Source organism: Sturnira hondurensis, unplaced genomic scaffold (genome assembly GCF_014824575.4).
Source record: "Sturnira hondurensis isolate 20B ecotype Veracruz unplaced genomic scaffold, ASM1482457v3 Scaffold0007406, whole genome shotgun sequence".
NCBI classification, from domain to species: domain Eukaryota; kingdom Metazoa; phylum Chordata; class Mammalia; order Chiroptera; family Phyllostomidae; genus Sturnira; species Sturnira hondurensis.
In genome coordinates this window covers 5,470,214-5,496,578 of record NW_028080037.1, presented here as the reverse complement: position 1 = coordinate 5,496,578, position 26,365 = coordinate 5,470,214, and the positions used below count along the sequence as shown (strand labels likewise).

Sequence of the window (26,365 nt, the reverse complement as noted above, 5' to 3'; positions counted from 1 at the left end):
AGTACTATACATGAATTAGCTAATTTAAACCTCATAATTATACAGTTAAGATAGTTAGTTTTTACAGGTGAAGGAAATACAGGGCAGAGAGAGAAGTTAGGTAATTTTTCCAAAATCATACCATGTAACTAACTACATGGGAAATTGGCAGGTATTATAAAGATACAAGTTTTTTAAAATTTTTATTTGTCGATTTGATAGAGAGAAAGAAAAAGACTGATTTGTTGTTCCAGTTTTTTGCATTCATGGGTTGATTCTTGTATGTGCCCTGACCAGGGATTGAACCTGCGACCTTGGTGTGTCCAGGACAGCTCTCTGACAATTGAGCTACGTGGTCAGGGCAGGGTACAAGTGTTGTGAAAGTCAGAGAGAGTGACGTTGAAGTGCTGCAGTCGTGGGCACAGTCGCTGCTCAGGGGGCGTCTGGCGGAGACTGGGAACAGACAGTGGGTGAGGGTGTTGAGGCTAATAACTTGAATATGAAGGAATTAAAAAGAGTGCATTAGGAAATTGGTGATACTCTCAAATGTTTTTCAAAAAGGCATTTTTTAATGGTTGTGTAAAAGTAAAACAGGAGTGAGGATGTCATTTTTCCTTCCAGTTTTATTGAGATAATTGACATATTGTATTGGTTTATGGTATAGAACATCACAGTTTGGTAAATATAGATGTAGATTGTGAAACGATTACCACAGTGAGTGTAGTTAACATCTGTCCCACCGGTAGCTGTATTTTTCCTTTTCGTGGGAACCGTTAAATCTTCTCTCAGCAGATTTCATATGTACACTGCAGTATTAACTGTAATTACCATACTGTTCATTATGTCCTCAGAAGCTATTTATCTTACACTGTTTTGTTATATTATAAAATTTTGTCCAAAAAGCTGTGTTGGTAAGAATTTACATAGAGTTGTAGTTATGTCCTAAATTTTACAGAATAAAATTATAAATGTTTTAATAATATTTGGTTTAATAACTCAGAAAGAAGTATACATTAAACCATTTTTTTGCTATTTACTTTGAAATTTTGTTTCTATTTTAAGGAGCTCTTTCAGCAGATTTATGGGTTCTTCTGATGGTAGTTACCCTGGGGTATTGAGGATCCCTCAGAATGACCTGTTCTCTGTCCTTGTTCAGCTGGCTCTTCCATTCAGTTCCGGGTCTCGTGAGGCCAGGGGCCACCTGTGTCTCTTATCTTTAGGTTCTCATGTCTAGTACTGCTTAAGTGTAGTTCAGTGAATTTTGAATTAAATAAAAGTATGATTTTAAAGACCAGGTAGCGACATGGGAAAACACTTAAAAGTAAAAGAGTAGAACACAAAATGGGAAGTGTGCTCTCACTGCTAATGTGGAAAAGTAGTTGTAGTTCAAAAGCAGTACATTAAAGTCCTGGTAGTAGTTTAAATAGATTATGTGTAGTTTATATCGATTGGGTAGTATTATAGATATTTATCCGAAGCTCCAATTTTTTATTTTGTTTACTTTCTCTTAGAAAAAAAGCATATGCAATGTAATTTTTAAAGCTCAGTAGATGAGCTTTTACTTCAGGTGTTTTATTTTTGTTTGTTTTCTGACTGTATAAGTAGCCTATATAAACTTTGGAAAACAGCTCTGGCTGGGTGGGTGGCTCAGTTAGTTGCAGCATCGTCCCATGCCTGATCAAAAGGTTGCGGGTTCAATTCCCTGTCAGGGCACATATGTAAGTTGCGGGTTTGATACCTTGCCGGTGCTCACAGGAGGCAGCCTGTCAATGTTTCTCTCTCACATTGGTGTTTCTCTCCCTCTAAAAAAAGCAATAAATACACCCTTGAGTGGGAAATTAAAAAATTTTGGAAAAAGGTTTATTTTAACCTTGCTTTTCCTGCTTCTACAAGGCACTCTAACATTTTGCATATATATCCTTTTGTCTTTCTCTGCATATTTTTTAGACTTTAAATGAACTATTCATGCTCATTTGAATTCTGTGTGTCTTTTACTGATCAGTATTATGAAAGAAAGTATTTTCCCTTGTTATTAAAAGCTCTTCATTAACATCAAATGGCTACATAATATTTCAGTGTGTGGGTGTTGCTATAATTTATTAATGCAGTGAATATTTTTGTATATAAAGCTTTATCTACATTTCGTGTTATTTTCTCTAGGTAGATTTTTAAAAGAGAATTTACTTAATCTTTAAAACTTGATACATTTGGCCTTTTGATTTTTAGTGGCTCAAAAAATGTATCATTTTATTTTGATTATTAATGAGCAAGTTTTTAAAAATATTATTGACACCCTATTGGTAGAGTTACTTATGGAAGACAAATGATGTCTAGAGAAGGCATCTGTCTGAGATTTTGTAGAGAAAATTCTCTACTGGGAAGGTTGGTGGACTCTAGTTCTTCAAAATCCAACTTTTCTCGGGATCTAGGATCTTGTGAGATTCTGTAACTTCCCTGCACAAGCCTTGGCAGCTTAAAATTTGCATCAGTTTTGCAGATACACGTTTAGTAACTGAGGGACTGTCTCTTTAGGGAAATCCCCTGTTTTGCGTACAGGTGTGTAGCTAAAATTTGTTCTCTGCTACCTAAACTCATTCTTAAGAATAGTTATGGGAGGTAAGGATGTCAGTGAGTTTCTGTTTTTGAGAAACCTCCATTTGCTTTCAAAATCCGTCAGTAATGCAATGACATTTTGGTTTTAGGTGACGACACTGCTGTGTGGCAGGCCCTGACTTTGCTGGAAGAGGGATTGACTCACAGCCCTTCCAATGCTCAATTCAAACTGCTGCTTGTTCGAATCTACTGTGTGCTGGGGGCGTTTGAGCCGGTGTTGGATCTGTACTCCAGCCTCGATGCTAAGCACATCCAGCATGATACCATTGGGTTGGTAGTATACACTCTGAATAGTAGCAGCCCTTACCCGTGGGACTCTGACTTTCCGGTTTTAGCAATGAAGTTGTTCCTGGTATTAAGCTTTTTAGATGAAATAATCACCTATTATGACTCACCGCAAAGCAGTAAGAGTTTATATTTGCCAGCATTTTGTAGTAATGTTAAAATTTGCACAATTTAGAAATGCTAAGAAACTTTTCCCAGACAGCAAACAGCTATATACTTCAAACCTTTTTTCTTAGTGGGTTTCAAGTCTTCTGCCTTGCAGTTGAGGTTAACACATGTGCTCTGTTTGCTGACCTCAGGGAGCCTTTAAGTTTGTAATGTAACTGTGCTTTGTGATGACTCAAGGGTATTTTCTCTATCCCCTATAGAGCCATTTTAGGAGGACAGCATTCCGTTCTCTTATAAATTGTGTTTCATTGGTATCTGAGTGTAAGAAAGCATGTCATGGGACTTCAGGGCTCTCACAAAACTGAATTAACTTTGCTCTTTTAAAAAAGATTTGATTCTGTGAATTAGATCATTTATATGACAGGATGTTTAAAATGTTCCATATGCTTAGCTATTTCTCCGACATAGTAATTTGAAGTATAGTATATGAGACTAAAGATGGGTAAGTATAACATGTGTTTTTTTTCTTTCCTTCCAAACTAGTTATCTTTTGACCCGTTACGCCGAATCCCTAGGTCAGTACGCTGCTGCATCCCAGTCCTGTAACTTCGCACTCAGGTTTTTCCACTCCAACCAGAAAGATGTAAGTGAACAAAAGGTTTTTTAAATATGGTCTTGTCTGCTGAATGAACACATTGCAGAGAGTGCCTTCCTTGTGTTGCAGGTGCACGTGTTGAGGTGACCTGAGGTGCCCTAGGCCTAGCTTAGTGGCCATCGCTGTCAGGTAGAGGTGAAGAGTTATCTGTGGTTGATAGAATGGGCATGTTTAATTGAATTCATACAAAGGTGAATTTAAAACTGGGTGTCCATAGAATAGGGAGTGTTAATACCTCTCAGGTTGGTCTTTGAGTTTCTAAGAGGCTTTTTCCAAGCACACAAGGATGCAATACAAGCTTCTGCGATAGCAGCTGCTCTCTGTTACCTTGGTTCACTTCTGAAGCCTGTAACCACTGTGCTCTTTGCCAACAACAAATGCACTTATGTTTTCTTAGAATTGTAAAGTTGACCGGTTGTAAATAATTTCAAGAAACTTTGGTTAATAGTGTTTTTTTAAACTAGCAATAAATAAGGTAGAGCTTCTGTGTGCCATAATAAAATGATGGGATTTGCACCATATTTTTCATTGCAAACAGACTTGGTTTCCACTTGTGAGTTAAGCAGTTTTTGTGGAAAAACTACATACATGGTCTCTCCTTAGTCAACCAACTATGCAAAACCACCCAGTAACAGATGCGAAGATAGGGATGTCTTCAAGGATGGGCGCTGTCTACTTGGTTCTCGTGCTTCTGAGATACATCACCTGGAATTGGGCCATGCCAGATATCTGCCCGTAGCTTCCCATTTTCATGGTCTAACAGCAACTAAGAAATTGGGCAAGAGAGCTCGTTTCTGGCGTTCTTGATGGCAAACACTCGTGAGGACTTTAAAGAAATGTTTTGTAACTGTAACGTCTGCAGCTAATCTATCTGCCATCTCGTCCTTTAGGGGCATGGTAAATGGAAGGCAAGGGCAGGGCAGAAACACTTCTGCACAGGAGAGCATAGGTTTGTTATCCTGTGCTTGCAGTCATTATTCCTGACAAGCATCAGGGCATGGCCTAGAGGGCTGATGTAGCAAGTGATGGTGAACTGTGCCTCTTCTATTGGCTTTTAAGCCCTGTTTTCCTTCCTTGCGGCCTCTCTCCCCAGAGAGTGGTATCTCTGTTCAGACCTCATTTTGTGCCATAGCTCCTGACCAGGGAGAGAGGGAAGTGCGCATGAGCATTCGAACATACTGCTCAGAGGTGCTGGCCTGCTTAGAGGTCAGAGGGCGTCTTTTGGATCTTGGTTTCTAAAGTGTCTTAGCATGAGTGGGCAGTTGCGTTATAAATCAGTGAGTTTTCACTGTGTGTTCAAGTATCTGCTTGCCCTTCTCTTGTTTTCAAGTAGCTTTACTAACTCAAAATTAAAAAAAAAAACTCCTTAAATCTCATCATTCTGGCTCTCATTTCTGTATTTCTTTTTTTTTAATTAAATTTTGTTTTTTTAATTGATTTAAGAGAGAGGAAGGGAGAGAGAGAAACATCAATTTGTTGTTCCACTTATTTATGTATTCATTGATTGATTCTTGTATGTACCCTGGCTGGGAGTTGAACCCACAACCTTGATGTATCAAGACAGTGCTCTAACCATGTAAACTACCCGTCCAGGGCTCATTTGTATATTTCTAAGGAAAAGGTTAAAGAAAAGATTCTTGCCCTGGCTGGTATAGCTCAGTGGATTGAGTGCGGGCCTGCGAACCACACGATCGCGGTTCGATTCCCAGTCAGGGCACATGCCTGGGTTGCAGGCCACTTCCCAGCAGGGGACTCATGAGAGGCAACCATACATTGATGTTTCTCTCCTTCTCTCCTCCCCTTCCCCTCTAAAGATAAATAAAATATATTTTTTAAAAAAGGAAAAGATTCTTGTCAGCTAGTTTTGAGGAGGGAGTGGGGGTAAATGAAGAATGTAACATTCTCAAAGAACCATGTTGTTCATAATTTGGCCAATAAAGGCACATTATTTTATTCTAATAAAAATTAAGCTTTAATTTTCCCCTACAAATATTGTGTCTGAAGAGTTGTTTTGAGCACACACACATACATACAAACAAATGTGTCGTAGTGTGGAAAGGAGACCACCGGGAGTGATTGGAGAGGGCATGTTGTCCTCAGTGGCTTTTTATCTTTGTTTTGCTGATGGTTGCACGTGGCGGGAGTGATAATTCATCTAAATGGTTGTGATGCTGAATCTGATAAAACTACAGAATTTCATTGGTCTGGGACTAGCACACTCTGCTTGGCATTTGTATTTTATTACTCCTCACTGAGAAGATAGAACTTATTTAACCATATTAGGTAAATAATCTTTGGGGGATGTTGGAGGCAAAAGCAAAACACAGTTTAGCAAGAAAAATACACCTTAAGCCTTAGTGCCTAGCTCAGTCCTCAGACAGGAAAGTGGACGCTGGTGTGGAATGTTTCCTGTAGAAGTTTGGTGTTGAGACTGTTGTAGCTTTGTACTGTATGGGTTAGCCCTTCTGCTAGTATCAGAAATCTCTCTGGAAGCGAAAACGCTATGCTCTTCGTCTTGTATTCTTGGTCGTTTTGGGGGGCCCCAGATGGTGTGTCCTCGAGTGACTGATTCCCATTCCCAACTGGCTCTTTGAAAGAACACTTTTACTCCTAAATGGAGAATCTGACTTTTTGCTTTGTGAGGCTTTGTGCTGTGGAAGTGACAGTTGTGTTTGGAAGGTCTGTACAGGGAGTTTCTCGCTGAGAAGTCATCGTGTGCTGTCCTCATTACTTGGAAATAGATTTTTACAGTATGAGAATTAGAGGTAGATTTTTATATTTCCTAAAGTTACTTATATATTTATATACTTTTTAAAAAGTTTCCATTTAACAATCTGTATTTTAGATATTCGTGAAAACCATTATTTAGGGGTTTGGTGTCCATGTATTTTGCAAATTTTTGGTGACCAGGGTTCATTTCAGGAGTCCGAATGGGATCTAAATAGCCTCAGTGGTTCATAAATGAGTAGGAATAGGTCCAGACAACATTCTCTGATGTTCAGAAGTCCTTAAAGTGCTTGTGGCTTCCGGGTTTGCCTGCAGTTCTAATAGGCAGGGTATTTCTTCAGTCGTAGTCCTTTCTCAGCCTTTGTCCCGTGGGTAGCTGCCCCGGCCCTTCCCGAGCTCTGCAGCAGTGGTTCTGCTGCCGCATTAAAGGAGCACTCTCTTCAAAAGGGCTTCCCGAGGACTGGAGACACCTCCTTAGTTTGTCGAAGGACTACACATTCCCTCTTTGTAGCCCCCAATTTTTCTCTTTTTGAAGCTGTTTTTTTTTTCTAAAGTGGACCGCTTCAAAATTAAAATTGCTTCTACACTTGGTAAGGCCGGGTTCTTTCCTTTAATCACTCCATATTTTGGAACTGTAATTGATAAGTCTAATTGGAATCACCAAAGTCATATTTTTATCCTGATTAATTGCTGGATCATATGTTCCTAACCAGCTGTATTTTTCGAATGATAAGTTCCTACTGCAAGGCCTGCTGGTAAACCTTGCTGTGTTTTTTTTCAAGCCAAGTGGCCATCGGATAGGCATATGTGTTCACAGTATCCTGCCTCTTCTCAGTGGGGCCTATCACTGTCCTTTAATCAGGCTAGAAGGTACACTTGAGCTTTTTCAGATAGTCCTTCTTTAAACCTGCGGGATCACAAGTAATCTTTTTAATTTTCTTGTGTCCGTCCGTCTTTAATTTCTCCAGATACTGCAGGCAAACAGCTCGCCGAGGTGTCCCATGGGGGTTTAAAAGCCGCATCGAATGCAGTTGAATTAGCGCCCGTGGCGCAATCCCGCGGCCTGAAATGAACCCTGCGAGGCTGTGTATCAGAGGGTATGTTGTTAACTATTAGCCTATTTTCCTATTGGGCAAATGACTCGATCATTATGGAGATGGGGGCAAAGCTGATCTAGGTTGTGCAAAAAGATTTGTTTTTCTAGAAAGGATCTTTGGGACAGACATCAGCTTTGAGCTTCACACTTTCCTTGACCCAAAAGGGTGCCCTCCTGGCTTCTCATCTTGATGGCATAGGTCCACCCATGAAGTGTTCTTCCCTGAGATTTTGTTGTGTGGTGCCAGAGTTCCTCTTTAGAGTTCTTTATCTTGCCTCTGTTCACAATGTTTCATCTGTACATGCGCATCAGTCCAAATTAAAGCAGGTGTGGAGAGTGTTGCCTTCACTTATTGCTAAGGAATTTTCCAGCAGAGATCTTAAGTAGTTTGGATGGACAAGTAACCTGCTTCTTGAAGTCTTTCCTCAGATTATGACATGAACTTTTATAGGTCTTTGGTTTGGCGACTTATTTCTAATCCGCTGTAATATATGCCCTATGTTTGTGATACTGTATTCAGAAATAAACAGAACCAAGGAGCACCTTTTTTTCCCCTGAAATAGGGTGATTTGGGGGTGGGATAGGGTGGTTATATTTTTCTGGTGGTTCTGGAGCCTTCGTAAACAACAACGTATCTTAGATGCAGAGAAACATGGGGCGATATCCCTTCCACGATGGCACTAACCAAGTTGTGACCGATGTCGTGTAACAAACCTCTAGTCCTGTTGAACTGAAGGCCGGAGCGGCTGAGAAAAGGTCTGTGTGGTGGTGGCGGCAGCTGCTGTTACCAGCAGTTATGTTAGTAAAGAAGACATTTGACTCGGCGTAGGGAAGAAGAAAGAACATTTTAAAAAGCTGATATTCAACTTGGTGACCAAGACCTTTAAAGATTAGATTCAACACTTCACTTAATTGTAGCCTGAGTGTTTTGTTTGGCTTGCAAGTTTTGTCCTCATTGTCTGACCTGTGAAATATTTATACCAAGGTAATTCTTTTCTTCCCAGACCTCAGAATATATTATTCAAGCTTACAAATATGGTGCATTTGAGAAGATCCCAGAGTTTATCGCTTTTAGGAACAGGCTGAATAATTCTCTTCATTTTGCACAAGTCCGTACTGAACGGATGTTGTTAGACCTTCTACTTGAAGCAAATATGTAAGTATTGCATAAGAGCTAAAAAAGAACAAGGGGTTATATCAGAGGCTGGGAGTCCTTAATGGGCTCATGGGTGACATCAGTAGGCTTAAGCTAAGGCAAATGGGAAAAAAAGGAGAAAGTGTGTGTGGTGGGGGGGGGGAGTAGGGAACAAGGAAGAAAGAGGATAGAGCCTGGTACGTGTCCTGGGAATGAGAGAGTACTGCCAGCTTCCATACAGAAGCCAGCTAGGCTGAGGGCAGGATTGTGTTTACAAGGGTCAGGATGCAAGCATGGGGTTTCAGGGATTAATGTTGATCCACTTTATTGTGGCTGGGCTTCCGGACTCGAGGCAGCATGGTCTGTGCTTGGGTCTCTTTCACCGTATAGGAGTCTTTGTTTCTTACTAGTAAACCTTCCTGCCTTCCTCTTTCCTTTCCTTTCTAGTAAAACAGAGTCCTAGCTAATATGTTTTATGGCTGTTTTATTACTGAAATAATACATACCTAAATTCTCTATGTTGCAGATCAGTCAGCTTAGCAGATAGTGTAAAGTCAATGAGTCTCCGACCAGAGGAAGATGACATTCCCTGGGCAGCCCTGCGAGACAACAGGGACTTGAATGTTTTCTTCAGCTGGGACCCGAAAGACAGGTAACTTGCAAGTGACCTCAAGCATATAGTTTTAAAGAATTTGGATGACTCTAATTGATAAAATATGATAACATATTTTTCATAAGGATCAGAAAATATAAGTAAGCCACAGTAAGAAGATAAATCTGACCCCTCTGTTGGGGTTACTGGCTAATCTAAAAGTTAGCTCCTCCTTTGTAGCATTTGTGAGAGCAGATTCCAGACAGACTGAAGATCATGTTAAAACTTCTTAGACATTCTAGAAGAAAATACAAAATTCAAAAAAATGGTTGGGGAAAGCCTTTCTTATTAGCATTACATGAAATCTGGAAACATAAACAATTTGACCTTTGTAAATATTAGCCTTTATCTAGAAGTAAATTTGTTAACAAGTTCTAAAGCTATGGGGTAAGTTAGTAAATGTCTTCATATATATTAATATCCTTCATATACAGAGAGCAATAAATCAGAAGATCACTATAAAACATTGTATAAAGGGCTTAACAGGAAGTTCAAATAAATGTATCTTGTAGCAATAAAGATTTTTTAAAATCTATCAGACAAAGATAAAAAAAGAGTAGCACATGTATGCTCAGCAAAATCGTGGGGAAATGTTTGTCGTGGATTCACCTGGGGGCAAACCTTTATGGAGCCTTCTCTGACCAAGGAGTCTTGGTGATATGTATCTAGGTCGGAAATTCCGTTTACTGTTTGGTTCAGCAGTTCTGCTTCTAGGAAAGTGGGACCTGAGGGAGCAGGTGCACAAGCACGCAGGGGTGTGTATGAGGCAGTTCTGAGGATACTGCGATCCAGTGATTTGCCAGGACTTGTGGGAATCAACATACAGTTGGCACTCACGGGGTTTATTATAACAAAAGGATACTTGACAGGATCAGCAGTGGAAAAACACACAGCCGGAGTCTGGAGAATTCCATGCACAGACTTCAGTGCCCTTTCCCTCCAGCAAGGGGCCGTACCAAGTGCGCTCCTTTCTTCAGCAGTGAAAAATACAGTATGTTTGTGCAGTGTTTCTGCTCAGAGAAGCCCTTAGAAAGTTGGTGCCCAAGGCTTTTATCAGCTGATTACGTAGGTACCCTCTTTCCAGCCTGAACAGTCTTGCAGACTCTCCAAAGGAAAGCAGGTGTTCACCATAAGCCACAGGGTTTGTACAGGGAGTCTAGGCACGGGGAGCCACTCTTACCATTTAGGGGGTAGATGGTGCACCAGGTGTCCACACAGCAGCCAAGGGTATCCTTGCAAGCAGACCCCTTTAAAGGTAACAGCTCAGGCTTGCAGTGCTGATTTCTTCTGCACACACTACCATAAACACATGCAGTTTGGAAAATAGTATAAATACTGGGGACCCATTTATGTGTTTAAAATCATGTATATAAGTATTTTTAGTTGCATTTCGTTCTCTGTATTGCAAAAATCTGAAAGGATCTATAAAACCTTGTTAATATGGTGGGTGTTTGATTATCAGGGAATGTTTTCCTAGTTTTTACTTTTCTGTCATTTGAAGTTTTTTTTAAAGATTTTTATTTATTTATCTTTAGAGAGGGAGAGAAGGAGAGAGGGAGAGAAATATCAATGTGTGGTTGCCTCTCATGTGTCCCCTGCTGGGAACTGGCCTGCAACCCAGGCATGTGCCCTGACTGGGAATCGAACCATGATCCTTTGGTTCGCAAGCCCACACTCAGTCCACTGAGCTACGCCAGCCAGGGCTCATTTGAAGTTTTTATATCATGTATTTTATCACCAGAAAAGTTTCACTTAAGGGGGAAAATGAACTGTTAAGTAGGTTATCATTCCCATTTGTGGATATCAAAATGCAGACTTGGATGATTTGAGTTTAAGATCACTGAGCTAGTAAATGAAAGCCGGAACCATTCAAAGGCATCTTGTCTAATGAAAGTGAACTTTGAAAAATTTAAAGGCAAAAACGTTGAGTAAAAGGGATGGTTTGGGGATTTTTTTTAAAGGGATGTTTCTGAAGAACATAAGAAACTTTCTTTGGAGGAGGAGACTATGTGGTTAAGAATTCGTTCCTTAACACTGAGGCTGGTCAGTGGCCTTCCAAGTCTGAGCCACCCTGTGGAGCCAGAGAACTCCGAGAAGACCACTGAGAACGGCGTGTCCTCCAGGATTGACATTCTTCGTTTGCTCCTTCAACAGCTGGAGGTGGCCCTGGAGACAGGAAAGCGATTTATTGATAAGGAAGTTCAGGTATCGTCAAAATGTATTTTTTAATCAAAGCCACAGTACTCTATGACTGTCTTTTTAAACGTAGGAATTTGGGATGAGTCAACAGTGAAGAGCAGTATTCCGACCCAGTTTAGGGTATCTGCAGGGAAAAGGCAAATGCTGCAGATTTGGGGAGTTGCAGAGGCTGGCTTGATATCCACACTGGAGAGTGAGGAAAAGCAAAATAGCTTACTTTTTGTGGTGGTAAATTGTTAATAGCTGTCTATTTTCACTATAATGATTTAGTTATTGTTTTAGTCCCTGTTAAAAAAATTCGTGGTAACCACTTTCCATGGTTACAGTTGGCTACCTGCAGTCAACTACAGTCTGAAAATATTAAGTGGGAATTTCCAGAAATAAACAATTTGTAAGTTTTAAATTGCTTGCTGTTCTGAGTAACACGATGAAATCTCACTCTTCCTGTTCTGTCCCACCCCGTCCTGCCTGGAGCACGAATCACCCTCTGTCCAGCGTCCACGCTGTACACATGACCTGCCCTTTTCGTCACGTGGTAGTTGTCTCGGGTGTCACAATATTGGAGTCACCCTTATTTTACTTAACAATGGCCCCAAAGCACAAGAGAAGTGATGCTGGCAATTTGGATGTGCCAAAGAGAAGCCATAAAGTGACAAGGTGAAAGTTCTCAGTTTAATGAGGAAAGGAAAAATCAAAGGTTGCTGAGATCTACAGTAAAAACAAATCTTCATGTAAAGAAGGACAAAGGAAATTTGTGCTGTTTTTCTTTCACACCTCAGACTGTTAAAAGTTATGGCCACAGTGTGTAATAAGTGCTTAGTTAAGGTGGAAAAGGCATTACATTTATGAGTGGAAGACATGAGCAAAACGCATGTTGTGATTGCTGGCAGCGCGTTGCTCCAGAAAGCACTGAACTCATTCGAGGACTCTTCAGTAAGGGATCCCCTGAAACGAGTGACCGCATTCATTTAACTCTCATTATGGTATATTGTTATAATCATTCTACTTTATTTTAGTTATTGTTGCTAATCTCTTGCCTAATTTATAAATTAAACTTTATCATAGGTATGCATGTATAGTAAGAGATGGTATATATAGGGTTTGGTAGTATCCACAGTTTCAGGCATCCAGTGGGGTCTTCGAATGTATCTCCTGTGGATGGGTGGGGAGGGAGGCTACTGTGGTTTGCAAGTAATTCACTAAGATAGATTTTTATCCAGTAGTTATACTCCTTTGTTTCCTTATTTTGTATGAATTTAGATGAAGTTAAAGAACATTACTTTTTTCCTTTCTTTTTCAGTATCCTTTCCTTGGTCCTGTGCCTACCAGAATGGGTGGATTCTTTAACTCGGGCTGTTCTCAGTGTCAGACCAGTTCTTTTTATCTTGTTAGTGATATTTATGAGCTGGATACCAATGGTTTAGGTAAGTGCATATTTACATGAGTGTATTCATTTACTGGGTCTTTGTCATTGCAACATTACACTTAATAAATGCAACAGAATACCTAAACTTGTTATTTGGAAATATTTGGAGGAGATGGAAGCTGGAAACCGTTCTGGTTTAACATACAAGAAAGTGTATTTAAAAGATACAAAGTAATATTTTGGAAATTTAAGTATTTTCCATATTTGAAGTCTTTATTAGGTTTAACATACAAGAAAGTACATTCAGAGGTTGCAAAGTAATGTTTTAGAGGTTTAAATTTTAAGTCTTTTCCATATTTGAAATCTTACTAGGCTCAAAAGTTAAAGAAACAAATTCTTGATTTGTTAAAATATTGTTGCATCTCAGATTGAATTCTCTGCCCTGACCATTATGGCTCGGTTGGTTGGGTGTTGTCCCACAAAGTGAAAGGTGGCAGGTTCTGTCCTAGCCAGGGCACATGCCTGGTTGTGGGCTGGGCCCTCTATTGGGGGCCTGTGAGAGGAAGTCGATATTTCTCTCTCATATCGATGTTTCTCTCCCTGTTTTTCTCCATCCCTTCTCCCCTCTCTAAAAATAAATAAATAAAATCTTTTTTAAAAAAAATGAAGCCCTTGGCTTTGTGGAGTTTTTTTCTAAGCTTTCAATCCAGTGATAATCACAAATATCTCACAGACTGCCTTTTTTTCCTTCTAAATCATAAGGTTTGTACATCCTGTCACTTAGAGCATTTGAAACATAGATTTCTAGTCCTACAGAATTTTAGGTAGAAAAAGAAGGTAGTTAATACCTTTCTTTTTCTTTTTCTCTTTCTCTTTTTCTTTTTTAAGTTTCTTTTCCTTTCTGTCGTTTTTTTCTCTGCCTCTCCTAATAGAATTTAGATGCCTACGGCTTTTAAGAGAAAAGAAAATGTTTTTGCCATGTGAAGGTATTAAGCTTCCTAAAAAAATGAATATTTTTCACTGGTTTTTTTTTTCAATTTTAGATGATACAATGGAGATCCAGGAGCGAGTAGAGAATAGTTTTAAGTCTTTATTACAACAGTTAAAAGGTAAGCGATCTTACTGTGGATTCCTCTTCTGTATCTGATAATAGTTCATTTTTAAAAATTGAAACTTCCCTGGAAGATTTGAAAGTATTGGGTACTTTTGGTATGTTTAAAAAATTGTTTTTAATCATAAAAAGTTTTGATTACAAAATAGTAGCTCTCTGTCATAAAACAGTAACGTGTGTGTGTGGTCTTTTCCCCTTTCCCAGACCCTTTCCCTCGGGGTGAGTAAGAACTGGGGATGCTTTGGAGTCTCTGCTCCTAGAGGCCACCCAGGGGATATGGAAGTACATAGTCGTGATATTTTTAACATACGAACAGGAATAATACATGTTTTTCTGACTATTTTTTCTAAAGATTTAATTAATTTATTTATTTTCAGAGAGAGGGGAAGTGGGGGAGAAAGGGAGGGGGAGGAACATCGATCATTTCCCTCTCACATGCCCCCACCTGGGGACCCAGTTCACACGCCTTCCACCGGGCACCTGCGTGCAGTGCAGGCTTGTGCCCTGACAGGCCGTTGAACCCACAGCCCTTCAGGTGGCAGGCCAGTGCTCCATCTACTGAGCTACACCTGCCAGGGCTGACAGGGCAGTAATTTCTTACTGCCTCAGACATCTTACCATGTCAATTTTATAACTATAGTCTTGGTAATCTCTACATGCACACGCGCACGCACACACTCACACTCCATTCATTGGTCTTATATCAGTGTACCAAATTTATTTATCTGTCCCCCCATTGGATACACATTATACACTTGAGTTATTTGTAGCAGTGTTTATAATGTATATTTATAACAATGCTGAAATGAACATCTTGGGACATAAGTTTCTGGGTACTTATTTGATTATTTTCTTGTTACTAAATTCCTAGAAAAGGAATTATTTGATAAAAGGATACAAATAACCATTTTAAATCTCTGAGTCCTTCTGTTCAGGATTCTGAACAGTCTCTTATTGTCTTATTGCTGTAATGAAGAATGATAATTAAAAGATAATCGTGATCATGAGAATTAACTGTGGTATTTGTTATGAAGGTACATTTCTACCATGTACATTAGTCTTATATAGTCCTTGATGGCACAAGTTCTTCTAAATCATTCGCTTGGAGTCTTAGTTTTATTGTGTCCTATTGGGAAAAGGCTTAGGCCCTAGAATATGGAATTTATAAAGCTACCATTTATGCTTTGAAGACAGTAGAGCAGTAGTCATGTGGCTTTTTAAAGAACTTAACACAGGTAGATATTCTTTGGTGTTTGGTTTATTGTATGTGAGGGGAGGCTTTCTGGATTAAGTTTTTGTACTTGCTTATTCTTCAGTAGATTATGCATTATATTCCTAAAAATAACATTGAAACAAAAGCTGCATAAAACAATGAAATATTTTTCTGTTCTCAGATGTCTTCAGTAAATGTAAAGGCGACCTGTTAGAAGTTAAAGATGGTAACTTGAAAACACACCCTACTCGTTTAGAAAATCTAGTCTTCTTTGGTGAGGTATGTTTTGTTTTCTTCCTGAAAAACTAGATTTTTCTTCACTGTATGCAGGATTATTTTTTTCTTTTTTTAAAAAATATTTTATTTGTTTGTATTTAGAGAGAGGGGAAGGAAGAGAGAGAGAAAAGAAGAGAAACATTAGTGTATGGTCGCCTACCATGCACCCCACACTGGGGACCTGGCTCACAGCCCAGACATGCACCCTGTCTGGGAATCAAACCAGTAACCCCTTGGTTTGCAGGCCTACACTCAATCCACTGAGTCACACCAGCCAGGGCAGGATTAATTTTTCAAAAATAAAGAGATATTAGGCACCATATACCTATAACTTAATCCCTCACCCCTGACTTTTGTTAATTGAAAAACAGTTTGTCTTTTTCTGAGCCAACTCCTTCCAAGAATACCAAGATTTCATTCCAAATGCTTAGGTAAACTTCTTGAAATTTGCTTCACTCATCTTTAAAGACCTGATAGACTTCAGATCTAGATGTTTTCTGTTCATTTTTCTTTCTGACCCAGCTGTTACTTAGTTTAAATTAATCCCTCCAGCTTCTTTAATTTGTTGTTGCTATACTCTAATTACTCAGATTCTGCATAATGAAGGAGGATCCAGGATCTGATAGATAGCAAAACTCTCCTCCTTTTTAGCAGAAAAAGGAAAAGGATCACAGACACTCATAATTCATGACCTTTAATTTCTATGGCATGTTTATTTACTTTTCTTCCCCTACTAGTCTGTAAGCTTCAGGAGGGCAGTGTTTTCTGTTCTGGTGACTGGTACATTGTAAGTGCCTAAGATACACTGAATGAATGAGAAGTAACCAATTGCACATATATGTACATGCATACACTGTAGTATAGGAGAAGACGTGTAAACATTAAACACCTGACTTAATAAAGAGGATATTTGTTGACCAACTGAGGAGATTCTCCATATGTATTTCAATTGAGGTTGGCAGGTAAGGTGGTATCTTACCTGGCTGGACAGGTGGGTGGGAAGAGGCCTGTGGTAAGGAACCTTTGGATTCCACGTTTAGGAATTGGTACTTTTCACTTGTGTGAAAAGGATGTTAATAGATCCCACTTCCTGTAGAGAAGAGAAAGGAAGTTGGATCCAGTGGATGATGGGTGTAGAGCTGGGAAAGCCTGAAGAAAGATTTAGTGGGGGGTGAGAAAGGCCTGGATGTGTCTGGTGATCAGAGAGTGGGGAGTTAGAGGAGAAAATGAAGGGATTTGTTCAGAACTGTCCACTTCTTGTTTAGTCCATTACATTTAACTGTTCTTGATAGTTGCCTTGAACGTAATCCTTATTCATGAATTTGCAATTTTTTTCTCTTTCAGACTATTTCTATTATCCTTTGGGTGTCCAGTTACTGTGAGAGTGTCCTGAGACCATACAAATTAAATTTACAGAAAAAGAAAAAGAAGAAAAAAGAAACCAGCATCATAATGGTAATAACAGAGAAAAGATGAGTAATAATCGGGCTGCATGCCGCTTTCTCTTTTTACTGTTTTCCTGGGTGTTGTCCGAGACCTGGTGATCCTATCTGCATTTATTTTCTCTCCCCAGCACTTTTTTTAAGTTACACACCCATAGGGAAGCCGAGAGACTCATATAATGACGCCCAAATATCCTTACCTCGTCTCACCACTTGTCAACCATTTGCTACATTTGTTTTATTTCTCTCTCATTCTCCCCTACTCCCTGCCTTAGTTTGTTGAACCATTTGGAAGAAAAGTACAGACTTCATATTTAACAAACCAGGATAGGCAGGGGCAATCTCGTACAAAAACCACAGCACTCAGGAAATTTAATATTGGTACAATAATTACATCCTTCGTAGCCTTTTTCAAAATACTCTAATTCTGCTAAGGATCTGACATTTTTTCAATCTGACACTTCCTTAGCCTAGTGTTTTTCCTTTATTGTTGAGGAGTCTAGCTAGGATTTAGTTAGAATGTCCTACAGTCTAGATTGGACTAGTTTCCTCAGGTTTAGATTAGACATAGATATTGTGTCCGTTTCAGCAAATTAAATCAAGAGGCACTGGTGTTGTGATGTCCCCTTATTGGTGATTTCAGGTTTAATTATTCGATAAAGGAAGTGTATTGGACGTCTTTATTGGAAAGGAGGCTCCCCCCTTTAATTAATAGGTAATCTATGGGATGATGCTTTGAGAATGAACATCTTGATTTCCACCAGCTTTTCACCCACTGGATTTAGCGTCCATTGTTAGTTTAACTTGCATGAGTTATCACTACATTGATGGTTCCACAGTGGTGATTTTTTAAAGTTCTGTCAATCTATTATCTTTAGTAGATGGCATTGTCCATATATACGCATATATTTGTATATTTTTAATATTACCATCTATTTGAGGATCACTGTGGACTCATTCTTTTTTAAATTTACCTTATAATCCAATGTCATCATTTTCTTTTGGACGTCCGAATTTGGCTTGTGGGAGTCACTTCAAGCTGGTTTCTGTCCCTGACCGTGTCCTCATCTGCTTTTAAACCCTTATATTTTGGAACAGCAAAAATGATCCAAGCACTTTGTACATTCCCACTGAACTGAACTGAGACATTTTTTCAAGGGACCCTGGTTCCTTTGTGGGGAATGTACTTCAAAACCAAGATCTAGGTGTTAGGGGTCCTAATTGCTATTAGGTGTCATCATTTCTAGTTTATGTCAGTAGAGAGACAGGAAATTTAATACGCACACCAACACACACAGTTTTAAATAATTCCTTCCGACTGATACCTCCACTCCAGCCCAACATCAGTGTTCTTCTTCCCTTCCTTCTCATTCCACGTTTGTAGCTTCCCTTCCACAGAGTGAGAACCCTGTTTCCCAGCAGCAGCAAAATGTGTGTTCGTTTGCTGTTTAACAATAAACTAATTCCAAATAGTTTTGGAATTAGTCCAGTTCCACTACTAGTTCCAATAACAAACCCTTTAGTAAAGTTCAAATTTTTTGCAGTTGGCTTGGGATGTGTTTCACCTAGCATTTTCAGAAAGTTAAAAAAAAAAAAGAATATCTTCCAGTGAATGTAGACAGCTGAGGTCCTCTGTAAAAGCCCTGGAATTAAAAACCGAGATTATGTTATTAGTGGGATGTAAATGAAGTTCTTTTATTTCTGCTTGTATTTGATTTTGGAGTTTCCTCTCATCTTTATTGTTTTAAATTGATTTTTGAATGTGTGAAACATTTACATAATTTGTATTGTTTTAAGGAAAGTTATTTAGGATTTATTCTACACATGATATGCTCTCTTATTAATGTTTGAATTTATCCTATTATTATTAATGGAAGGTTTTTGTTCACTATAGCAAAATAGTTATTAACCACTGTTATTTGAAAATGTTGATGGTTTTAGCATTAATGTTGATTTCCTGCAGGATTCAGTAACCATTCAGGAGTAACAAATTCAGGAATTCTTTAGATCTGACCCTGTGCTGGGTGTTAGCGTTCATTTAAAAACAAAGTATGCTGAGCCCTGGCTGGCGTAGCTCAGTGGATTGAGCACAGGCCTGCGAACCAGAGGATCGCGGTTCAATTCCCAGTCAGGGCACATGCCTGGGTTGCAGGCCAGTTCCCTGCAGGCCAACTCCCAGCAGGGGACGCGCAAAAGGCAACCATACATTGATGTCTCTCTCCCTCTCTCCTTCCCCTCTAAAGATAAATAAATAAAATTAAAAAAAAAACCAAAAAAACAACAACAAAAAAAACCAAAGTATGCTGAGACTGGGACGAGAGACTAACCGAAGGGACCTCCTCCCAGTCACTGTTCCGAAGAAGAGAATTTAACACTTGTGAGTGCAGAGTCCCAAGGCAGATCAGAGGCGCTCCGGTGCTCCCCGCTGACGGAAGCCTGCACTGCCAGAACCTGTTAAATAGCTTCTTGGTGTTTGGATTTTGTGGGGTTTGTAGCTGTTGCTTTCTAGTTTCCAAAAATAAACACAGCTTACCTATTTTTATGATTATCAGAGTAACCTGAGGGTGTAAATAACGGGAAGATCGCCTGTAGTCCCCCTGACCAGTGACAGCCACTGCAAACAAAGCAGAGTCCAGCTCTGCAGGTTCTGCCACTTCCTGTTTTTGTTGGCTTGTTTTCATCTAATAGGATCTCATGGACATCTCATTTCAGCAAATATATGTGTTTCTCATTACTTTAATGGTTTGATGAATATTTGGTTCTGGTTTTTTAGATATTATAACTTATGCTATTAAAGTATGGACAAATACACAAAGAGGAACGTATGACATGTTTTTTTTACAATATCTCTTTGATCTGACATTACTATGCGAGTACATCTTAGTTTTTTTGTTGTTATTTATTTATTTATTTATTTATTTATTTAACTTTTGTTCAAGTACAGTTTTCTTTCTTGTATTCCCAGCCCTGCACCCCCCCCAGTGCTCCCCACCCCCCTCCCATCTCCGCCCCCCGTCTTAGTTATTGTCCATGTGTCCTTCATACTTATTCATGTGAGTCCATCCCCTTTTACTCTGTGCTTCTCTCCCCTCTCCCCTCTGGACCCTGTCAGCACGTTCTGTATTTCAGTGTCTTTGGTTACATTTTGCTTGCTTGTTTGTTTTGTTGTTTACATTCCTGTTAAAGGTGATATCATATGGTATTTGTCTTTCACTGCCTGGCTTATTTCGCTCAGCATAATGCTTTCCAGCTCCATCCATGATGTTGCAAAGGGTAGGAGCTCCTTCTTCCTTTCTGCAGCATAGAATTCCATTGTGTAAATGTACCATAGTTTTTTGATCCAGTCATCGACCGATGGGCATTTAGGTTGCTTCCAACTCTTGGCTATTGTAAATTGTGCTGCTATGAACATCGGGGTGCATAGGTTCTTTTGGATTGGTGCTTCAGGGTTCTTAGGATATACTCCTAGCAGTGGAATTGCTGGGTCAAAAGGCACGTCCATTTTTAGTTTTCTTAGAAAATTCCATACTGCTTTCCATAGTGGTTGTACCAGTCTGCAATCCCACCAACAGTGGACTAGGGTCCCCTTTTCCCCACAACCTCTCCAGCACTTGTTTGTTTCTTTGTTTATGATAACCATTCTGACTGGTGTTAAGTGGTATCTCATTGTGGTTTTAATTTGCATCTCTCTGATAGCTAGCGATATCGAGCATCTTTTCATGTGTCTCTGGATCCTCTGTATGTCCTCCTTGGAGAAATGTCTGTTCAAGTCCTCTGCCCATTTTTTAATCGGGTTGCTTGTCTTCTTTGAGTGGAGTCGAGTGAGTTCTTTGTATATTTTGGAGATTAAACCTTTGTCTGAGGTATCATTGGCAAATATGTTTTCCCAAATAGTTGCTTCTCTTTGTATCTTGATACTGTTTTCCTTAGCCATGCAGAAGCTTTTAATTTTGATGAGATCCCATTTGTGTATTCTTTCCTTTATATCCCTTGCTCTAGGGGACGTATCAGTAAAAATATTGCTGCGTGGAATGTCTGAGATTTTCCTGCCAATGCTATGCGAGTACATCTTTACATTTCGTAATGATGCTGAGTGTCTATATCCTTACCCATCTGCTAGGTGAACAGTTCTATTCCTTTTTTTCTGATTTGCATTTTAAAAAATTCTATTGCTAATGAACCTTCAAAGAAGACTGCTTGAGTGAACAGCTGGCCTTACTACTTGATGGGCTAGTTTTCGTATGGTTATCTGTTTTTTTTTTAATTGTATCATGTTGCTAGGATTTCTTTGCTATATTTTGTGTTCTGACTTTGCCCACGTTTCCTGTGGTGGTAGTAATATTTTTCCTGTTGATACAGTTTGGTCTGTTGGGCTCTTAACATAATAGTGTTATTAATTCTCTATCATAGATGCTTCAGTTTTTTTCCAGCTTGTCATTAGTCTTTTAATTTGGGTGATATTTTTTTTGTCACTATAGTAATTTTAAAAAAGGATTTTTAAAAATGTTTCCCACCCTGGCTGGTGTGGCTCAGTGGATTGAGCATGGGCCTGCGAACCAGGTGATCACGGTTCGATTCCCAGTCAGGGCACATGCCTGGGTTGCAGGCCAGTTCCCGGCAGGGGACACACCAGAGGCAACCATACATTGATGTTTCTCTCCCTCTCTCCTTCCCTTCCCCTCTAAAGATAAATAAATAAAATCCTTTTAAAAAAATGGTTCCCAACTTAGTATAATATTTACAAAGAAAATTCCAATTTATAATTGCAGAAGTTATTCCCTAAATTTTCTTCTGGGACTTTAATGGATTTAAAAAAAAAATATTTAATCTATCTGGAATTAATTTTGGTATTTACTATTTCATATATCAGAAATGTGTAGCTGTGATTATCTCAGTACCAGTTATCCACTTGAAATCACTGTTCTGAAATGCTGCTGTTCAAATTCTCTTACAGTTTTTGGTCTGTCTTGGACTTATTTTCACTTTGTCGATTTAGTTATATGCCACTACCCTCTGGATTTAATGTAAGCATAATACACTCTGATATCTTTTAGGGCAAATCCCCCTTAACTACCCTTTTCAGAATTCTCTTAGCCGCAGTCGCCCATGAGTCTTCTGTTAGAACTTAGACTATCCTGTCTTGGTTACTAACGTTAGAGGGGATCTCAAAGACAGAGAGAGAAGAAGTGACGCCTTGGCTGCTCTCATCACCCTGGGTGTTGTCTGGAGGCTCTCAGCCTGGACTTGAATAACGACCAACCAAGATACCTTGCTATCCGACTTCTGCCTGTAGTTTCCCAGAGCGAACTGAAATCCCATTTTAAAAAATGCTCAGGTCGTTGTTGCTGAGTTAGCATTATTTGCTGGCAATTAAACTTACCATGGTTTTAGAGACTGTGAATACCCAGAACAGTAATACCCCTGTTACTGTTAATGGCGTTAAGTAATGCTCTGGTATGGAATCGAGCTTATGTGATGTAAGCATGGGAAGTGTGTTTGATAATCTTTCAACTTTTAAAAATCTTTTTTTCAGCCACCTGTTTTTACCAGTTTTCAAGACTATGTTACTGGGCTTCAGACTTTAATTTCCAATGTTGTGGATCATATTAAAGGGCTTGAAACTCATCTAATTGCACTTAAACTTGAAGAACTTATTTTAGAAGACACTTCTCTCTCACTGGTAAGAGAATGTAGGCGATCAGTAATAAGCCGTATGAAAACACATGTTCTTATCCTTATCACAAGGACACAGTAATTTTCAATTTACCGTCCTCCCCTAACAGGAATTGTGATTAGAAGATGCCTGCAATAGCAGTTTGTTGTGTTGGGGATGGGAGTGGTGTGTTCCTCTCCTTTATTTCCACCCCGTTGCCCCCACCCCCGGGCCCAGCCCATCCCTTCTTTCTGTACACTGGAGGGGTTGTTCTTTTACCATGAAAACTAATGATGAATTGGCAAGGAGTAGAGTTAGTGCTGTGCCTGTTTTGAGGAACAGAGGAAACCAGATATATTTTTGCAAACCAGGGACAGTCTCCTTGAGTGAGAATTTACCTGCCACTGGGCTGGCTGGCTTCTTTGCCACCCTAGTGGTTATTACTTGAAAAAGGAGAGATGCTGGACATCAGAATAATTATGTCATAAATAATTAGGCTAGAGCAAGGAAAAGGAATGGAGCCTAAAAAAGGAATGGAACCAAGTATAGAGTCAAACGTAGAAGTCATCAGATTTCTCCTGATAGTTATTTTAGGCTGGTTTCTTAAAATTCTGTTAGCAGACCTCTCTGGTGTAGCTCAGTGGGTTGAGCACAGGCCTGTGAAGCAAAAGGTCGCCGGTTTGATTCCCAGTCAGGGCACATGCCTGGGTTGCAGGCCAGGTCCCCAGTAGGGTACACATGAGAGGCAACCACACACTGATGTTTCTCTCCCACTCTTTCTCCTTCCCTTCCCCTCTTAAAAAATTAAATACATGAAGTTTTCAGTCTGAAACAATTGAAGATTTAAAGGTGTCAGGTGAGTTAACATTCACCAGCCTGGAGTAAGTTTAGGGTTTTGATAGAGGCCAGAAGGACAGTGGTAGCACCCCCCATTTCTAAGGGGTGCTCCAGTGATGGAAGTCTGATGTTGAGAACGCTGCCCTCGAGTGTTCTCTGACCCGAGCCTCTCCCTGTGAGGGAACCCATCCCGCAATCGAAGGGCAGCCGGCACCTAGCCCCAGACTTTCCCAGGAAGGGAAAGAAAGGAGTCTCATTGGGCACACTAGCTGTAAGAGGTCACAAGCTCTGCCTTTGTGAAGCTTCAACACAAAGTGGCTGGGAGGGCTTATTTAGGTATGGGCTGAGAGCGTTTGACCTGCCCGAAAACTGAAGGAAGGAAGCAGACAAATTGAGATGGTAAACTAGAAGTTTGGTTTTAGCCTGGTAAATAGCCTGGTTTTAACTGTATATGCAGCAACTTTCCATGTATATTAGAATCCATGTAGACTTCAGTGGTGATTTAGAAGTACTAATTGATGAATTGTTTAATTCTTCAGTATTTTTGTCTTCTTTTTTTAAGCCTTTGTTTTGAAAGTAAAATATGCCCATGGTAAAAAAAAATTCAAAGGGTAAAGAAAGAATACAGCGAAAGGTCTCCTTCCCACTCTAACCTTCTCCCTGGTTGGTTCCCTTTCCAAGAAGGAACTGCTATAATCAGTTTTTCATCGAACTCTTCCTGAGTTGGATAAGTCACCTACAAGCATATTATGTCTGTTTCCTCCCCCCACCTCGTGCCTTTAAACACGAGTGATAGCATCCTATACACATTGTTTTGTCTTGCTTTTTTGTTAGTCTGTAGGAGACCATTATGTATGAATAATTATCTACCTTATTTTTTAAATTATCTGATAACATTCCATTATCTCTTTATGTACAAATATTTGCTTGTTTCAAGAGAATCAGAAACTAGAGAACAGCACCTCCTGTTCCCAGCCTAAATCAGTCCCCATTCAGTCATCCAGAACCGTCCCCACCTCTCCCTGACCCGTTCCTGTGATACATACGTTTGCATCTGCCACTAGCCTTCACGACTTCAGGCAGTTGTGAACCAGCTGAGGCTTAGTAACTGAATCCTAGAGAGGTAGGCGCACCCCAGGTAGGGTTCTCGCCTTCTGCCTCCCACCCGAGAGGCACTTGCTAGTTCTTTTGGAACACTTACATGTAAAGAAATCTGGTAATTTATAGTCGTAACTTTTTACTTCTTAGACCAAATCCAAACTCATTGTGTATCTGAAACTCATATCCCCTTTCCTGAATACTGTAGAAAAACAAAAACTGAAAATTACAGTACTAATTCTTTAAGAAAAAATCTCAAAGATTGCACACTTGAACAAATGTCACATTGCTTTGTATAGTTGGGCTTTGCTGGGTCTCTGAGATTTCTAATAAGTAGATACAGATTTACTGAGCACGCTGTAATTGGGCTGAGGGCCGTAGAAATATAGTGGTCAAGGACCTGGCTGTAGAGGGTTACAGATTCATTTGGAGATACAACATGGGCACAAAAATCTGAGCTAGTCTGCAAGTCTAACCAGGGGAGGGACATTTGAGAACAGTTCTCACCAGGCAGGAATGGGTTAAAGGGGCAAGCATGGAAGCCGGGAAATGAATTGCAAGGGGCACCACGAGTGAGTCAGTTGTCCACAGAGCCCAGAACACATGGTATGTGGCAAGGACTGTCGGGTGAGAAGGTGACAGGCACCACACCTCTGCTGTGGAGGCTGTGACTGGAGGTTCTTCTTCAAAGATCTGTCTGCCTCCTAAAACGAGGAATGAGATTTCTGAGTGTTCTGGAGGTTGCCCTTCACTTGGGGCTACTCTGGAGTTTTCAAGCTCTGTGGGCCTGTCCTCTTTTGACCTTGGGAAAGTCACTAAACCTTTGGGTTGCAATCTCTTTATCTGTAAAGTGAGAATCAAGTACTACCTACTTGTTAGGATTATAGTGAGGATTAAATAAATAATAATGGCCTTTTACTGCCTACTCTTTTTTTTCCACTCCCTACTGTTGTTAAACTGTGTGTGTGTGTATGCACACTGAGCAGCACCGGCCGTCAAATACAGGGTTCATATAGTGCTGGGCACTTGTCTTCTGAGTTAAAAAAAAATCTCTTCAGTTTCCTTCAGGTTACTTCTTTCCTCCCTTCCTTTCTAAACGTGAAACACTATAAATAAGGCCGCGGGCTGCCACTTGGAGTCCTGGCCCTGCCTCCCTCCCGACAGATACAGCCCCTGACACTGGTTGTGTGCCACGGCCTTTTAAATTTTCCCACTGAGACTCACAGAGAAGACCTACAGTGTTATTTGTATCGTTCAAAAACCATCTGGTTTTAATATAATTTGTAGTGTGCTCTACTATCTGTTTTTAAAAGTAAACAATATACTTGGTTTTATCCTGAAGTGTGGTTTTTTTTTACTCACCCTTATATTCAAGAGGTCTGTTTAGACTAATGCATGTAGGTCAACCTTGTTCTTTAAACAGCTGTTCAGTATTCAAAACACAAGTACACCACAGCCCCTGGACATTTGAATTTGTTTCCGTAATTTGCTTTTACGTAGAGCACTGAATGTAATGTATTTGTACCTCCTTTCTTATGCACATTTGTATTTTTGAGGTAGATGAGATCTCGGGCAGTACCGTTGGGCCGTAAGCTGTGACGCACCCACTTTATGTTTGACGCCAGCCCTCTGTGTTTTGTGGGCCCCACCGCGGGGCCGATGAGCAGCAGCCGTGCGCCCCTCACGTCTGCGCGGGCTTGGGGAAGCTCTGGTCTTGGGTAGTTATTTGGCCTCTGGGACCCATGGACTTCTCAGTGTGGAGGGAGACCTGTTAATGTTGTAACTAAAGAAGACGATAATGGTAAACTTGATGCCCTTAAAAAGTGGCTGTGATGTGTCCAAATTCATAATAAATTTCTACTCTTTTTTTCTGATGAAACTAATAATCAGAAATCTCAATTTTTCCCCTTTGTATAGCTC

At 39.9% G+C, this 26,365-nt stretch overlaps 1 protein-coding gene across 1 annotated transcript in view; it reads left to right on the top strand.

Annotated features, from left to right (window-relative positions):
* The window catches only part of NAA25 (N-alpha-acetyltransferase 25, NatB auxiliary subunit), a 59,702-nt gene that overhangs the window by 32,096 nt on the left and 1,241 nt on the right, over positions 1 to 26,365 (top strand). The window contains exons 14-23 of the mRNA XM_037052126.1: positions 2,682 to 2,862; positions 3,529 to 3,628; positions 8,468 to 8,619; positions 9,125 to 9,250; positions 11,212 to 11,455; positions 12,750 to 12,873; positions 13,859 to 13,924; positions 15,321 to 15,418; positions 16,760 to 16,870; positions 22,391 to 22,537. Of these exons, the coding sequence (XP_036908021.1) occupies positions 2,682 to 2,862; positions 3,529 to 3,628; positions 8,468 to 8,619; positions 9,125 to 9,250; positions 11,212 to 11,455; positions 12,750 to 12,873; positions 13,859 to 13,924; positions 15,321 to 15,418; positions 16,760 to 16,870; positions 22,391 to 22,537 (1,349 nt within the window). The remainder of the gene's footprint in view (positions 1 to 2,681; positions 2,863 to 3,528; positions 3,629 to 8,467; positions 8,620 to 9,124; positions 9,251 to 11,211; positions 11,456 to 12,749; positions 12,874 to 13,858; positions 13,925 to 15,320; positions 15,419 to 16,759; positions 16,871 to 22,390; positions 22,538 to 26,365) is intronic.